General features: G+C 51.1%; 1 protein-coding gene across 1 annotated transcript; it reads left to right on the top strand.

Moving 5' to 3' along the window:
• Positions 1 to 923: 923 nt before the first annotated feature.
• OAZ2 (ornithine decarboxylase antizyme 2) lies at positions 924 to 14,733 on the top strand. The gene is given in 6 exon segments (XM_062625747.1): positions 924 to 943; positions 4,431 to 4,506; positions 4,508 to 4,588; positions 9,713 to 9,888; positions 11,672 to 11,757; positions 13,890 to 14,733. Coding segments are annotated over 6 exon segments (573 nt in total). The 3' UTR covers positions 14,024 to 14,733.
• Positions 14,734 to 17,245: the final 2,512 nt, after the last annotated feature.

Genomic DNA, 17,245 nt, shown 5'->3' with positions numbered 1-17,245 from the left:
ACCTTAAGGTCCTTTCCAACCCAAACCATTCTGTGATTCTACGATCATAGCCAGCAGCTTGTTGTGCAGTGCCACCACCAGGGCCCAGCATCCATTCCTTGTTGTTACTCCCTGACCTATTCCCCCACCAGTTCCAATAGCCAAAACACTTCCAGGAAGCCTCCAGTCAGAGGCCCGGGCCTCTTCCACTGTGACAACCAGTGCAGACACGCGTAAGCTTCCCACCACAGTGCTGTCACTTCCCATACCCCCCTGCACCCCGGGCTGCAGGCTGCCTGCTCCTGCCCTTGCATAGAATCACAGCCAGGTTTGGGTTGGAAGGGACCTTAAAGCTCCTCCAGCTCCAACCCCTGCCACGGGCAGGGACCCCTTCCACTCGAGCAGCTTGCTCCAAGCCCCTGTGTCCAACCTGGCCTTGAACACTGCCAGGGATGGGGCAGCCACAGCTTCTCTGGGCACCCTGTGCCAGCGCCTCAGCACCCTCACAGGGAAGAGCTTCTGCCTCAGAGCTCAGCTCAGTCTCCCCTCGGGCAGGTTCAAGCCATTCCCCTGGGCCTGTCCCTGCGCGCGCAAGGCGCGGTGACGTCACACCGCGGAGCAGGTTTGGAGCGCACTGCGCCTGCGGGACGGGTGGGCGTGGCGCCGCGCGCGCCTTTGTTTGGGGCGGTCCCTTCCCGGCCTGCCCGGGCGGAGCGCGAGGGGGGCGGGGCTGAGCGCGGGCCCGCGGGGTCAGACGGAGCGCGGCGGAGAGCGAGGGAGGCGGCGGCGGCGGCAGACCGAGCCGAGCGGGCCCGCACGCACCCGCACGCACCCGCACGCACCCGCACGCACCCGCACGCACCCGCACGCACCCGCACGCACCCGCACGCACCCGCACGCACCCGCACGCACCCAGCGACCCACGGAGCCCAGCGGAGCCGAGGATGATAAACACCCAGGACAGGTGCGGGGCGTCCCCCTCCCTGCCGCGGCCTCCGCGCCCCTCGGAGCGGGTGGGCCCGGGGCGGGCGGGCGGGCGCTGAGGCGGCGGGAGGGGAGCGGGCTCTCCGCGCCTCCCCGGGTGAGCCCTTCGCTGCTCCGGGAGGGCAGAGCCCCGCGCGGTGTTCGGGCCCCCCGGGGCTGGGTCTTGCTCGAGGGGGCCACCCCGGCAGGGAGTCGCTGAGCTCCCTTCTGCTGATGAGCCGTTAACGCCGGGCAGGGCTCGTGCCCTCCCTCCCGCAGTCACAGCATCGCAGGATAGTCCGGGTGGAAAGGACCTTAAAGCTCCTCCAGCTCCAACCCCTGCCACGGGCAGGGACCCCTTCCACTAGAGCAGCTTGCTCCAAGCCCGTGTCCAGCCTGGCCTTGAGCACTGCCAGGGATGGGGCATTTCCAGGAAAAGGTGCTTCTTCCTGGCACATCGGCTATCACCGACCATGAACTCGCCCCATTTCTGGGTATTTCTGGTGACCAGATAGTCTTGTGTGTCTGCTCCTTGTTTAGAGTCCCAAAAGTAATTTCCTGACCCTCTGCTATAGCGTGTAGATAAGCACTTGGAGGATGTGTGTAAACAGCGTTGTTTCTTGGCTGCTGCATGTAGGGTAGATACCTGAGCTGTGCTGTGTTCATCAGGCAGTTATTTGCAAGTTGCTCCTCAAATCCGGTTCCTTAATAAGTGATTTGCAGTGGCTTGTAGCATAAGATCTTATTATTGCGGGCAAAGTGCAACAGCATCTTCAGAGCCTGTTTTGAGAAGGGGTAAAAAACCCAAGCAAAACCAGCTTTGCTTCTGTAATGTCAGGTGAGCTGTGTGGATCATCCTGTCTGATCCAAGTGTTCGCTGCAAGGAAAACCCCCCAAACCCAGGGAAATGTTCAGGTTTTGGGCCCCATGCTGCTGGCTGTTGTGGACTGACAGCAGTGCTGGCCTGGGGCTTGGGTTGCTGAGGAGGAGCCGTGATGGGGTTCAAAAGTTGACAAGTTGTCCTTTGCGCTTCCCAGGGACAGGGCACGGGGTTGGGATTGCTGGAAGCTTAGCGAGTTAAAATTATACACACTGGCTGGAAACCTGTGTGTGCTTCCAGCTCCTGTTTCAGGCTGGACTCGGTCACTGAGAAGCTTTTGCTTGGGAGTTCCTTTGGGGAAAGGCCCTTGGGGATCCAGATGCATTTTCATAGAATCATAGAATGGTTTGGGTTGGAAAGGACCTTAAGATCATCCAGTTCAACCCCCCTGCCATGGGCAGGGACACCTCACACTAAACCATGGCACCCAAAAAACTGATTTTGATCTAAACCAAGCTGCTGGAAAGCAGCTTCTCAGAAGAAGGGCTGAAGGGGAGCACAGTGCTGATTGTTAAGTGTCACATGCCCTGGGGAGCAGAGTAGCGGTGGGCTGCGCGCGCATGGATGCATGAGGGGATTGGACTTTGCTGGATGCTTGCGTGAACTTCTTCCCAGGGTGTTTCTGGGAGAAGCAAAACCTCTCTTCATGTGTGCCACACACTCAGCCTCCAGTGTTGCCTGGTGGTGCCGTCCTGCATGTGCTGCTCTCGGGACCCTGCCTGGCTGCTGGAGCCAACTTTTGGGGCAGGACAGTGGTGATGAGGTGAAGCCCCAGTGCCGCAGGCAGAGCTCTGTGGCTGAAGGGGTCTTGTGTTTGACTTCTGCATGTGCCAGAGGAAGCAAAAGTGGGAAGTGTCTGGGACTGCTTTGCATGGAAACTACAGCCTCTCTCTCTTTTTTTTTTCTTCTTATTTTGTTTTTTTTCCCACAACTACACTTCATTATCCAGCTTCTTGATGCCTTGGCCGCAAGTCGGAGGGAGCTATCAATAGCACATTGTTGACTGGGGGGTGAGGGAGGAGGGAAGGGAATAACAAAGCTGCCAACAGCTTTCTGGGGGTGGGGAACGGCACAGCAAAGTGCTTTGTCATGCCTCTCAACATCCACTACTACTGAATACACACTGGTCCATTGATAGCCCTGGTCATGCCTGTGGAGGGACTGTATTAACACAAAATGCCACTGAGCATGTGTGCGAAGGGGTTTGCCCTGAGACATCTACCCTGCAACTGCTTTGTATCTCTTCCTAGATTATTTAAACAGCCTTTTCTCCAACATGTGCCTGCTGTGGTCCATGGGCGCGCTGCTGAAGAGCCCAGTCTAGCGAACCTGGAGGAGGAGATATATGGAGGAAGAATATTTGTGTTTCCTGTAGAAAGAGTATTTTGGTGTGAGGTGGCAAGCCAAGATCTTAGCAAATGCTGCCTGTGTCGTAACTGTGTTTGTGAGTTATTTTTTGGCATTCAGAAATGCCAAGTTTCAGTAGTCTGTCTGCAGTCTGGTATGGGTTCTAGCAGCACTGTGTAGGCAGTGCAGGTTATTCTGACAGTGCAGCTCGGTGCTTGTCTTTGGATACTTAAGCCCATCTCCCTTGTGGAGAGGGATTAGAGTGGAAAAACACTGCCTTGGGAACAGCTCAAATGAGAAGTTTTAGGACAGTCCTAAATTGTCAATACATCTACGGAGCCTGCCCATCATAGCCTTGTTCCTTGCTCCCTGTGCTTATTGAAGACCCTCACGCTCCCCTTTATTTTGGCGGTGTTTATATAGCTTTGTGCTGACATATTTCATAATGGGAATGCTGGGGAACAACTGGTTCCTCTGGGTTGCTTTTGCAGGCTTTGTTAGAGGAATACCAGTGCTGTGCCTTGCCTCAGCGAAGAGCTTTTGTGGTACTGATAAAGGAAGCAATGCTCCAGAAGTAAAGTAATTTGCTTTCATGAACTTCCTAAAATCTAGAGCAGATATTAAAGCCTGTGCTCAAAGTGATGCCGAAAGATCACGTTTAGGACATCCAAAGAAAGTTACAAACTGCAGGGGAAACTTGTTTTCTTGTTTGTAAAAGTAAACCTGTGGGGTGAACTCGTAATGGTTAGAGTTGTAGTGAAGGGTGCTGGTATGATATTTCATTTGCATGTGAAAATGTCAACTCGGATGTTGTAGAGCCTTCAGAAAATATCTGAAGAATCAGCCCTTTCACTGCTCCTGGTTTTGAAAATGTGAAACTTAAACCTCCGTCTGGGTCCTGTTGATCTATTTGTAGATATTTGTCTATAGAAAATGTGTGCTCATCTGGTCATGCGTTTCCAGCCATCTGCTGCTGGCAGCCTTCCAGGGGTCCCTATTAGCATGAGGTTGCTCAGCACTCTCTGGGTTCTTGGCTGCAAACCCCTCCACATCTGACAAACGGCCGCTGGTTCTGACGCAACTGGGGCAGGGATGTTTTTAAAATGGGTGTCCGGGCACTAGAGCCACAGTAGCTGCCTCTGATGTGCTGTGGAGGGGCAGGGGTACAAGTAGGTTGGGGTAGTGAGGAGCTGTAGCGCCTGAATCGTTGTCCCTGCTAACGTAACCTGGTGTTCTCTCTCTCTCTTTTTTTTTTTTGCAGTAGTATTTTACCTTTGAGTAACTGTCCCCAGCTGCAGTGCTGCAGGCACATTGTTCCAGGGCCTCTGTGGTGCTCCTGATGCCCCTCACCCACTGTCGAAGATCCCCGGTGGGCGAGGGGGTAGCAGGGATCCTTCTCTTTCAGCTCTGATATATAAGGTGAGAAAGATCTGACATCCAAATAATGACCTGTACCCGTGTGGCAACTGTGTTTGGTTCCTCTTGCAGACTGATGGGAATAAATGCAAATAACTCCTAGGTGATAAGTGGGAGAGCAGTTCATTTTTCAGCAGCCCTGTTGGCAGATCGCTGAGCTGCATGCAGTGCTCTCCTGCTTAAATATCACCTGCCTACTAAGAAACAAGAGACCTTTTCTCAATGGCATGCAGTAAATAACTCCCTAGTCCTTTTCCCAGAGGCTTGTTTCAGCTATTCTGTGTGGAGCCACGTTAATCAAAACATCAAACAACTTCTTGAATGTCTTGCAAAAAGAGGAAGCGGGAAGCAGAAAGGTGAAATGCAGAGAGAGAATGGTTGATAAGCTCCTTCCTGTGCCCTGGTCCGGAAGGTAAAGCTGCACAGAGTAACTCCTGACTTCGCAGAAGGGTGAGGCGATAGGAACGTTTCTAGAACACAGCCGCAGGACACGGTCAAAATGTGCCTAGAACACAGGCGTAGGACGAGGGAAGATTGGGAAGGCTTTGTATGTGCAGGCTTCCTTAGGATATATGTAGCTTGGGTTTTGGCCCTCTTCATGCCTCAGGACCTTTCCCTTTGAATAAGGAGACTGGGCTCTTGGTTGCTGTAGAATAATTGGCACTCGTGAAAATTTGTGTTGTGTTATGGTGGTGCACATCTGGCTGCCTTCTGGCCAGGGGCTGCTTTTCCACATGCTGGGGAGTAAAGTGCTATCCATGAGGTAGCCTAAACTTATGCTCAGCTTGCAAATTTAGCTGTTCAGATAGGAGTGTCATCATAGGTGTTAAGACTTGATTTTTAATTACTCTGTGGGAGGCACATAGACTTCATGTGATAAAAAGATAAAGGCCCTTTTGGGTCACAGCTACCAAAGTCTCCTCTTGAAATTATGAGCATCACAGACCTCACATCTGCTTTCAGAGGAGTTTTATTTCATGCAGCCTTGGTGGATTTTTATCACATGCCTCACCTACTTACCTTGTGAATAAATGTCAATCTCTGTGGTCTCCTAATAATATCAGCTTAACGCTGTTGAGTTGAATTGTCACAGATGTTAGAGGGGTATGAAATCCAAAGAAGCAGCAGAGCACAAGGGGCTTCCTGTCAGGTAAAGATGACGCATAAATAGCTTCAAGAGGGCTTGGAACAAATGATGAATTCCCTCTGGGTGGAAGGGGACGAGAAATAGGTGACCCTGCAGCCTCAACTCTTGCAGGCCTGCTTTGCCAAGCCTGGCACACACAGCGGGCAAGGTCCAAAGGCAGAAACAGTGTGGAGGAAAGAATCACGGTTTGGAGACTTTGAAGTGTTTGATTTTAGCATGGCCTTGAATTTGCACAGAAGCTTTTGGTGCTGGCCTGTGGGCAGGATTTGCTGCCTGTGAGGATGTCATCTAGGTAGCTGCATCCCAGAAATATGGATGTCATTCTTCCTGGGTTTATTGCTGTCAAAACCTAGCAGAATCTGTCAGAAAATCATCCCCTTCTGTAGCTTTGCTCATCCCAGACCAGAGTGGGCTGTATTGCCCGATGATTTAAAGTCAGACCTCGGGGGTTATCAGGCCTCTCCCTGCTCCCCTCAGTCATCAGCTCAGTTGAGGGGTGCTGTAGTTACAGCAGGCTGAACTTTGCAGCCAGCAAGCTTCAGCATGACATAGAAAGGTACCTGGACCCAAAAAGCTTAAGTCCTTTTTCCAGTGGTGTCAGCTGGTGTAGCTCAGGGAATGACCTTTCTGAACAAGCCTGCCTCCTTCAGAGCACACAGCACAGCACTCATGTACAACGGTGCTGTAAGTTCAGCAGCCAGGGCTCCCAATAGTTGTTGTTATTTTTGTGTAAGAGACGTAACACTCAGCCCTTGGTCAGGGAAGCTTTACCTGAGCTGGGAATGCTGCACAGCCGGGACGGGCTTATGTGAAAGGACGTGCAGAGGCTTGCAGGCTTGGCAGGAGGCTGCAGGTGAAGTACATGCCAGCAGGAGGCTGCTTACGCTGGTCTTCCAGTCGCTTGGCTATGGCAGATCAATAACATCCTTTCTTCTTGCACTGCCAACACGTAGGGGCCTCCCCCCATCCCTCTTGGAGCATCTGAGGAGCGTAGCTGGGTTGGAAAATATTGTGCTCAATGAGTTGTAAGCAAGTGGAAGCTGGTCTTTGTGGCTTTACCTCACTGAGCTGGAGCTGAGGGCCAGCAGGGCGGTGGTTTAGGTGCTGGGTATAGAGGAGAGTCTGGTGGGATTTTTTTTTTGCCCGCAATAAGGTGGGGGGGGGATTTTGCAGGGGTGAACTAAAAACTGAACATTTGTTGTGTAAAGCAGATTTTGCTTTGAGCAGCTTCCAAAGAATTCTGGGCTGCTGCTTCGCAGGAACAGCTTCTCTCCCCAGCATCTCTAGGCATTTCAGTGCCTAGAAATAAAATATCAGCTGCCCCAGACAGGATGTGTAAACGTAATTCCCACTGAACCAGGGGAACTGGTTCTGTTAATCTCTGTGGTTGTGCTGCCTTTTCATGGGCTGTTGCATTAGGAGGCTCTTAAGTGGAAAAACCCCTCTAGGTTTGGAGTGCAGGGCATAACTTCTGGTGACAGAAGGGCTGAGCCAGGAGGCTCGGTAAGCTTTTCCCCTCCTATTGCAGGCTGCTGCCAGTCTTTCCACACAAATGCATGCGTGTGCCTCCCCCTCCAATGTGTCAATCCCAGCCTGCTTTTCTCAACTTCCTCACCCTGTTTTTGTTTTCATGAAGTGTAAGAAAAGAAGCATCTGTGAGCTTTTCTGGAGAGAAGGATCTTTTCTGAAACAGAGACATTTTCTGCTTGGTAACAACAACTGTAAAAGGCTCCTATGAAGTCACTGCTGAAGGATGTGCGTATAATCCCCTTGTTTTGGGTTTTAAACACACGTCTGTAATGCAGAGCTCCCTCTGGGCTCAGATCTGCAGGTGCTGCTGGCTCAGCTGCAGTCTGACTTCATTTGAGAGCTGTCGGTAGGTTTCTCGGTGTGCTTGGCTTAAAACTAGTAAAACCTGGCAGTAGATGCAGCCATGAAAACTTCTTTCAAACTCGATGAATAAACTTATTTCCTACAGGATATTTATTCTGTTGAAGTGTAAACTTGTTTTTCAGCTAAGCTTTGTGGGCTTTAAACAAACGGCAGCTTCCTCTGCTCTGGTTACCGAAGCCAGGCAGTTCCTCATCTACATGCTTTTGATGGCAGCTTTAACACACTTGATGGCTTCTTCTTTGTCACAATAGTCAAACTAAGAAGGATCTATTTTAATACACATGGTAATAGGAATTAAAGCACTGGGACATGGGCTTGAGGAGCCTGGAAAAGTTCTTGGTGGTGTTTTGCTGAACCACTTGCTGGTCTTTCAGCAATGCTCACGCTGTCAGAGATTAAAACACCCATGAGACAACATCCACTTGGAAAGTGGCGACACTGAGGAATCCTTTCACACTCTGCCCATCTTTTAAATGCTGCTTCACTGCAGATCCAAACTGGCCTGAGGTTTCTCTGCTGTACTGACTCTGTGCGTGGTTTGGTCAGAGATGAGTGTATTAAAACTCATCTGGTGAGGTGCTGCCTCTGCAGTAGTGTCACTTGTGTCATGGTCAGTCCAGCTGGTCACCAGCAGATCAGAGCTCACAAGGAGCTGCTGAATTAATAACCCTGTTACAGTCAAATGCCTGAAGACTGGACCTAATGCCCTGATGGGCTGAACAACCTCGGTCCCACCTGTTGGTGCTGTTGAGGAGAGAGGGACATGTGGCCTTCCCAGGTACTCCTGTTACTCAGGAACGGATATCTGCTTTTGCAATATCTGCTTTACTTCTGCCCTTCAAAGCTGTGCAGGTGACTTTGTAAGTGTAAGTGACTTGAGAGGCATGAGCCTGTAACCGAGCAGATGGGAAGGGTTCAGCTTCCACTGCAGTTGACAATGTTAACTCAGGAACCTAATGAATTCCTTCATCGTTTCACTTGGGCTCTTGGCAGTGAAATGTGGAAGTCGTTTACTGGGTAAGGCAACTGCCTGCAGAAATTGTCAGGAGAAGGAATGGAGTTTTAACCACAAAATTGTTTTCTAGGAACTGCTGGGCTGAATCTGAGGTGCTCTGCATGCTTGGCATGCTCCTTAGAGCAGTATTGGAGAGGGACATGTACATTTGTGGTCTCTGGAAGAGACCTTCTTACAATCTTCAAGTCTCTGTAGCTTCTCTCTGTTTTGGGATCCTCTCAGTGCTGTGTATTTTCTTCCCTTATACCAGGAGACAAACCATTTGCTATTCCAGTTGGTTGTAAAATGTGGGAAAGCAATTTGTGGTCATTCCTTAAACAAAAAGGCCATGTTGAGGATTGGGGAGACAATGAAACTGGTGAGACTGCGGCAGCAGATGCTCTTCCAGCTTGTGGTTCAAGTTGTGTTCTTTGAAGGGTAGTTCATGAACCGCCCTTCAAAGATGTGGCTGCAACCTGCAGTGAGGATGGACTGTCATTAGCCAGAAATCTAATGTAATGTAAATATGCAAAATTACATTCCCTTGAGCAGGAAGACACGACTAGAAAATCACACTGAGGTCTCAGTACTTATTGTGGTGTGTATCTGAGCCAGCAAAAGGGAAAGGGAAAAGTACAGTGTTCTTCTTAGTAAAGCTGTAACACCATTTATTTTGCATTTGCTCTCTCCAGTTACACTCCCCTGGCTGTTTAATATGTAGGGCTTTACTGTTTTTTTTTTTGTTCTTTATTTCTGTATTAGGTTAAAATGGAAGCAAGGTATTACAGGTTGTCCAGAGCAATACCTCTTACCCACTTAAACACTTGTTTAGAGCTCTGAGACTTGGACATAAGCTTACATCAGACTGTGCATACCCTCATGAGCTATGGTGAGTCTCACGGTATGATTTTAGTGATAAAACTGTGGACACACACCAGTCTGTATGGGCTCGTCCCTTGTCAGGAGGGTGCTCCCATTGAGAACAGTCCCTCTGTTTGCTCTTCAAGTGTGATCACTCACTTTTTTTGTCTACAATTTCATGGATAGTTTTCTTTAAAGCCTGTTTCATGAGCTCTCCTCCTCCCCTGCCCAGGACGAGAAGATCACTGTTAACCAAGATGTCCCAGTGCACGAAGGGAAGCCTCATATTGTCCACTTCCAGTACAAGGTCACAGAGGTGAAGACCTCCTCCTGGGACGCAGTGCTCTCTAATCAGAGCCTCTTTGTGGAAATCCCTGATGGATTATTAGCTGATGGGAGCAAAGAAGGGTAAGTTCAGGATCCCAGAGCTGCGTCTGAGGCTCCCAGGCAGCAGGACTGTGCTTACGTGCATGATGCTGTGCATGCAGGGAGAATGGGCTCTATGTACAGCAGCTCTGTTCCAGGTTTGTGTATGTGTGTCCTTACTCCCTTGTCTTCAGAGAGCTGCCCTCCTGTTAGTCCTCCATACATTTGTTTTTCTCTCCAGTGATATTTCAGATGGGTTACTGGTTTTTGAGCCTCTATGCTAATGAGAAATAGTAAATGAACAGTGATTCTCTGCGTACTTGGGCATGGAAAATCTACAAGGTTTTTCCTGAATTTTGGGGGATTTATTTTATTGCTTTTCTGCTGGCCACTTGGAACGCTTGTTGCCAGCTTATTTTGGCAGCTATTTCCTCTCTTTCAGGGGAAAAAAAAACCGAACCCAAAACTCCATTTTACTGATGCTCCCCTTCAGTAGGTGGATCTTTCCTGGAGTCCTGCCACACAGGCGCTGGGCTCTGCCAGAGCCTCTGATTTTTCTCTGTTGGCAGAACACAGCAGTGTTTTGTCCAGACAGCTCTGCTCTGGGAAGTTTGTGTAAACGCAGCTTCCAGAGCAGCTCCTTCCTGCCAAGTGCTTTGCCAGAGATCTCCACTGGCGGGAAGCGCTGTAGCGTGGATGTGGCTTTACTGGATTCCTCTGCAGAGCTCTCTGAAGTCCTCCTAAATCTCCAAATAGGCTTCAGCTGTAAATGACACGAGCTAATTAAGAAGACGCCGCTCGCTGGGCACCTTCCGCAAGTGACGGTGGTTTTGCTGTTTCACACTCGTCGCATTTTACTCAGCCTAGATAAATGTTTGTGTCATTTCTTCATCCTGTAACGCTTGGAGCTGTCCAAGGGCCCATTCTTTTGCGAGTGGGTTCTTCTGCGAGGGTATTTAGACACCTGTGTCGTTATGACTTAGCGCTCAATTTTGCCAGACCATTTTTAGCTAGGTAAAACAGCCTGGCAGAGGCTGTAACAGTTCATTACCACATGAACAAACGCAAATTGAAGCTTCCTCGCTGCACCCCAGGCTTGCTGACTGCTCTTCAACTAGATGTCAACTGAAGCCCTGTTTGTCACTGCTCTAGCAGCCTGCATCCTAGCTGGTTCAAGGCCAGCAGTGACAGCGATGGTTCTGCCGTGCTGATTGCTAGGGCTTGGAGAGGGGTTCGAGCAGTGCTGCTTCCATCAGGAGGTGGCAGAAGTACTTTAGCTGGAAAGAGGGAAGCGTGGATTCAGGGAGAACCAGGTGTGCCATGCAGCTGATGTGCCCAAGAGACCGCTTTGTCTGCACATGTGCTCCTTCAGTGGTGGTTTTCTTTGCTCTTCTGCCTGGCAGGAGCTCATTTTTTGATGTTTTTTTTTATCCCTTCCCATAAAGCATAAACGTCACAGACCCCCCTGTGCATGTTGCCAGCGGAGGGGCTGTAGCCTGCCTCAGATCTGCTGCGATGTTCAGCTCCCCACTACGAAGGCTTCTGTACAAAACCACTGAGTGGTGGGGACCGGCATTTGTGTGCACTGGCGCTGGCCAAGGACAGCAGGTTGGGTGACTTGGTGTGAGGACAGCTCTGGGTTCTGCAGGGGTGGACAGCAAAGCAGGAAGCCCATTGTTTCAGCACCCATTGTTCGCTGGAAGGGGGCTGTAAACAAGTGATCTTGCTGCCTTGAAAACATCCAAACAGTTGATAATGCTCAGAGGCTTCCTCAGGACAGGACTTCCTATGGCTGATGTTCTTTTGTCTTCCTCCTCCTTGGCAGGTTATCAGCACTGTTGGAGTTTGCTGAAGAAAAAATGAAAGTGAACTATGTCTTTATTTGCTTCAGAAAAAGCAGAGAAGATAGAGGTGAGAATCCCCCCCACTGTCGGGTTTGATCCCTAGATCCACTGCTGAAGCTGTGGTAATCCCAGGGCAGGGCTCTGTGGGATGCTGCCTATTGCAGGAATTGCCATATGCATAATTGTCATGGTGTTCTTACAAATCAGAAATGGTTTCTTGTGGAGGAAATCAGCCCTTTCTTGAGACTAAAGGGGAGGGAGTATTTTTGGTTTCTCCAGCAGATATGCTTTGCTGTCCTGTCATTAAATTACTGCTAGTACTGTCATGCTGAAAACTGCTCCTGAATTACTTGGAGTATTTTCTTGTCCAGAAATTGGTTAATCTGTCTCCTTTGGTAAGGAGTGAGGGTCTCTTTTTGGACCAGGTTTTCGTGATTGGAAGGAGAAATGGGAGAAGTTGTTAAACGGGATAAAAAATATTTATTTCCATAAGTGGTTTATGGAAAACATAGAATCATGGTGAGGTCCCAGGGAGGGACCTCAAGGAAGGGACCTCAAGGATCATCTGGGCCAACCTTTCTGGGCAAAGCATGACCTAGACTGGATGTCCCAGCACCCTGTCCAGCCCAGTCTTAAAATGTGTCCAGTGCTGGAGTCACCTCTTCCTTGGGGAGTTTATTCCAACAGTTGGTTGTTCTCATTGGGAAGAATTTTCCTCTAGTGTCCAGTTGGAATCTCCCTGGGAGGAACTTGTGCCCATCACCCTTCATCTTTTCCATGTGACTCCTTGTGAAAAGGGAGCCTCCGTCTTCTTCATAGCCACCCTTAAATACTGGACTGGTATTTAATGAACACTTAGAGCTTGCTGCCCTGAGGTTTATCTCCTTTTAAAAGATCTCCCAGCACTTTTTTCCCTTCCTAGATTTAAAGGTAATCCTGACCCTGGCTCTAGATGCTTATGGCTTAAGGGGGCTGCATTAGGAGCTAAAGATAGCTGTGTTGGATGAGTGATTAGCTGAGTTGGATGAGCACGGAAGTTTGAGGAGATTTGTGGTGAGGTACCAAGCTATGGATGTGTCACTTTAAATCTTACCAGATGCAGGCTGATAACCAAGTAATTGCCATGGCAGGAGTAATTCAAACCTGCATTCTAATTTTCCTCTGCTGCTTCACAAGCTGCACTGTCTTCTGAAGCCTGTTCGTGGAGCTGAGCTGAGCTGTGCTGAGCCCAGGAACACATCAGGCCATGTTGTGATGCCAAGACTGATTTTCAGATTAATCTCCTGCTGTAATGTCACAGTGCCATGGGTGGCATTGGTGACCTCCACGGTGCCTGCTCACAGGAGCTGTCTGATAATGGGGTTTGGTTTTAAAAACAGGCTCTGTGTTGCTCTTGGACCTGGCCTGTTAGACTGGCATGCTCCAGATCCTGGGCCCTCGTCTGTGCAGTTGAAATGAGGTGCTGTCTTGAACGCAGGTATCTGGGAGCTCCCCTGGAGTTCAGTGTCTCGGAGCTGACCATCAGAGGGTGCCGCAGGGACTCGGTGCTGCACCGGGGTAACTTCCACGGGTCACAGGGAAGTGATGCTTTAGCACACGTGAGGACGCATCCCGTCATTGTGTAACTGCGACCGGGGTGTGGGGTCTTCTGGACTGACCCTGCGCTCGGTTTCTGTGCATAACCCATGGTGGCTTTCCTGGGGGACCGCACCGAGCTGGGCTGGGCTGTCTGGAGTTCTACTGAGCTCTGGGTCCCCACAGAGCAAATGTCTACCGAGACCCCGAGTTTGCTGCTGTCTGACCCACTTTTAGGGCTCAAGGGGTGCAGGACCCACCTAAGTATAGAGTAAGGGCTGTGACATGCTGCAACCACCATGTGCAAGAAAGTGGGTCTGTGGCTGCTGCAGGTAGATAACTAAACCATTGCTGTTCTCAGAGGGGATGGAGGAGCCATTGCAGGGTACACATGGACAAACCTGCTCTGCTGCATAATTAAAATCCCCTTTCCACTTAGGAGCAGCTGTGATGAATGCAGGAGGAGACCCAGCCTCCTATTCGAGGGGCTGTCACGTTAAAATAGCTTCTTTCTTTGCAGGAAGCTCCGGATGCCCTTTCAGAAGGTGCTGACATTTGTGGCTTTTAGGGTGACAGGTAAAGAGGATTATTCCTGGTAGTAACAGATTTCCTTCTCTTTGGTAGCTCCTCTCCTGAAAACATTCAGCTTCTTGGGCTTTGAAATCGTGAGGCCTGGTCACCCTTCTGTCCCGTCGCGGCCAGACGTGATGTTCATGGTGTACCCCCTGGATCAGAACTCTTCCTCTGATGAAGAATAGCTGCAGCGGGGAACTCCAGTGTGACCTGGAAGTGCTGTTGAGGGGAGAGAGGGTTCAATCTCCTTTCTTGATGAAAGGGAAAAAAAGCTTCTGTTGGACTGAAACTGCATTTTTCATTGTTAGATTGGCCTGTGTATCCTCAGAGTTGACTATCTCATTGAAATGTGTTGCCTAGAGAACTATATATACACACATGTAATCACCAAATAGTAAATGGAAGATGTTTATGAACTGGCATAGGAACTCCTTACGTGCAGCTGTGTGGTGTGTTAGCCCCGGGGCGCCTGGTTCCCCGGGCCGGGTGTGGGGAGCACAGCGGTAGGTGCAGCACCGACTCCTTGACTTCTCTAATCTGTGTTGGTCCTTCCCCGGTCACCCGATGTGTGCTCATCTGACAGACCACATTGTGACTTTTCACTCCAGACTCTTAAGCAGGAGGCATGTTCTGGGTGTCAGGCAGGTGGAGGAGACGTGCTCATGCCTAACCTTTAACACTACATTAAACCCCCCCGTGGGTCTCCGCTTTGGGGTACCAATGCTGTTTTAACTGGTCTAACCTTTTCTTTCTCCCCAGCCTCCCTCCCCCCCCCCCCCCCATCCCTTTTAAACTTCTTGCTCTTCCAGCTTTTGTTTTAAGCAGTCTTAGCTCTGTTCAATGTTACCACTGCACTATCACAGTGTTCAATAAAGGGGCATTCCGATGAACTTCACACAGCTGGGGCTGCTTATTTGAAAGGAACAGAACTGCTGGTGGGCCCACAGTGCTGCGGTGGCCTCACAGGGTCAGGCGAGGGTTTGGAGCAACACCTCTGCTCAGGGGCAACTTTTCTTCCCTGCCTGCAGTGTGATGGGCCAAAGAGCTCAAGCCTTTACCCTCTGCCCAGGGACGGGTGTGGACCAGGCCCGTTGCCATCACCTCTATTCTCCCTCCTCACCTTTCCAAAGAGATGGTCTCAAGACTTGAGATGGAACTGGTGGCTGAACCCAAACCAAAGGGTGTTGTGCTTGGGGACTGGTGTGAACAGCAGCTCTGCTGGCTGCAGTGGGATGTGCTCCCTGTCCAGGGCCTCTCCAGGGATGGAGAGATGGGGTCTGGTGCTGGCATGTGCTTGTGTTTCAACCTTGCCCCTTAGCTGGAGAGTGAGGTTGTGCTCTTGTGCCACAGATGGGATGGGGGTGGCTTTCTTGGGCAGGCCATGCAGGAAGGGTGTGCTTCTGCACTGTGCCCCGTGGTGAGCTCTGCCTGGCCTGGCTGCTTGTGTGTGTGTGGAACTGTCCCGTGTGCTGTGTTGTGCTCTTGCCCTTCTGAGGGGAGAGGGGGGTGTCAAAAGCTGAAGCCGAGCCATTCCATAAAGGCCATGTCAGTGCATTCTGTCTGGGGGAGAGAGGTGGGGCTGGGATGTGAGTTTGTGTGAATAAATCATCTTAAAGTCTGTGTCTCTCTTCCCCTCCTTCCATTCCAAAGAAAGCAAAGGGCTTGTGGCTCTAATCCCTCCTCAGTGGGGCATTAAATCTGGTGTAAAATGAGAGGCTGTACTGCTGAGAACACCTCAGCCCCAGCTGTCCTTGCTGCAGGGAATGTATGGGGACAAATGAGACCTTGCCCCTGTTCCCCACCTGAAACAGTGGTGCCTGGTTCTGCCTTTCGAAGGGCCAAGTCTCATCCCTTCCTTTTCCCTGGGCCTCCCTGGGTGTTCCTGTGAGCTCTAGGGCCCTGCTCCTGCCCTCTGCTGCTCTGGTACAATGTACTGGTCAAGTGCAATGTGCTCATCATGGCAGCTTGGAGTGAGGAGGAGCTCCTGCACTCACTGATACCGTGCAGGTATGGAGCCACGTGCCAGTCATTGTCCTGGCCTGGCTCACACACGTGTGGGCAGATAAAGAGGTTTCCCATCAGCATCTTCAGCAGCTCCCTGCTGAGGCTCCAAAAGGCACTTCTGGTTTCTCTGGGTGCTGGCTCTTGCCTCGAGGTTGGGGGAGCCAAGCCAAGAAGGAGCTCTGTGGGGAGGCCGGGGGTGGCTGTCCCTTGCTGGTGCCCAGAGCTTCAAGCTTGGGGCAGTTCTGATCCACACAGAGCTCGGTTGCAGTTTCCCTGTGTGAGGCCATGGATGCTGGTGGCACAGCACTGGGTACAAGGAAGAGAGTGGGTGCTGGGGGGCAGAACCTGCTGCCCCACTCGGCCACGGTGGCTGCAGACCCATGAGTTCAGCATCAGGAGCAGCAACTGTTTCAGCCCTTGCAGCTGCACCAGAGACAAGGACACCATCCCATAACCCCACCCCAAACAAAAATCACTGGCTGCAGCTGTGGGGACAAAGGACCAGAACTGGGGCAAGCAGGAAGAAAAAGCCACCCTCACAGGTTTGTGATTGTCTCTTAAAAAGATTTATTCTCTCTCCTTGCCCAAATGTACAAAGGCAAGAAGAGTACAGTTTGTATATATATATATTTATATATATATATATAAAAAAACAAGGAACTTGGTAATAATGTACACTTTACAGAAGGGCAGAATCAGGAAGACTGAAATGAAACCCAACACAGCAACGCCAATGGCAACGAGCTATAAACACCAACAGTTTGACGCCCTGGCTGGCCGCCCGCGGGGTTCTGGGGAGAGGGGACCCCCCCAGCAGGGGCTGGGCTGCACCCCCAGGCACGGACTGACCAGGAGAACCCAGAGAAAGCCAAACCTCAAACCTATTCTGCATAAACCGCTGCTTCATTTAACACCTAAAGGGAGACGTAACTGGGACCCAATTGGAAAGGTGGGGAGCCCCCCCCCGGGCCCCCTTCAACTGCCAGCAGGGGCTGTGGCACACCCAGCACCCCCTGTCCTGCTCAGGCACCCATGCCCATGTTGCTGCCGGCTCCGCTGGAGCAGCCGAGGTGGGAGCGGCTGGCAGGGTGCTCCTCTGCAGATGGGGTGTGGGGCTCCCCCAGCACCCCCAACCCGGCCCGGTGGCTGCACCAGGATCTGGAACGGGCGCGGGGGTTCGAGCCACTGCCCTGTCCCCAGGAGCCGGCGGGGCCACGCAGCCCTGTCTCCTTGCACAGACACACAAGTGTGGAACTACAGTGCGTCCAACAAGGAGAGCCGGCTGGGGCCACTGCGCTGTCGGCCACCCCCAAGCAGGGCCGAGACCAGTGAGTGCCTCCTTTCCAACTGGGTAACGGGATGGGGGAGAACTGGGGAAAGAAAACAAAACCCAAAACAACAGC

This window comes from Pezoporus occidentalis, unplaced genomic scaffold (assembly GCF_034315485.1).
Source record: "Pezoporus occidentalis ecotype Australia unplaced genomic scaffold, CSIRO_AGI_Poc_V1 ctg282, whole genome shotgun sequence".
Taxonomy (NCBI): domain Eukaryota; kingdom Metazoa; phylum Chordata; class Aves; order Psittaciformes; family Psittacidae; genus Pezoporus; species Pezoporus occidentalis.
The sequence above is the reverse complement of the archived record's forward strand: the minus strand, read 5'-3'. Positions and strand labels throughout refer to the sequence as shown.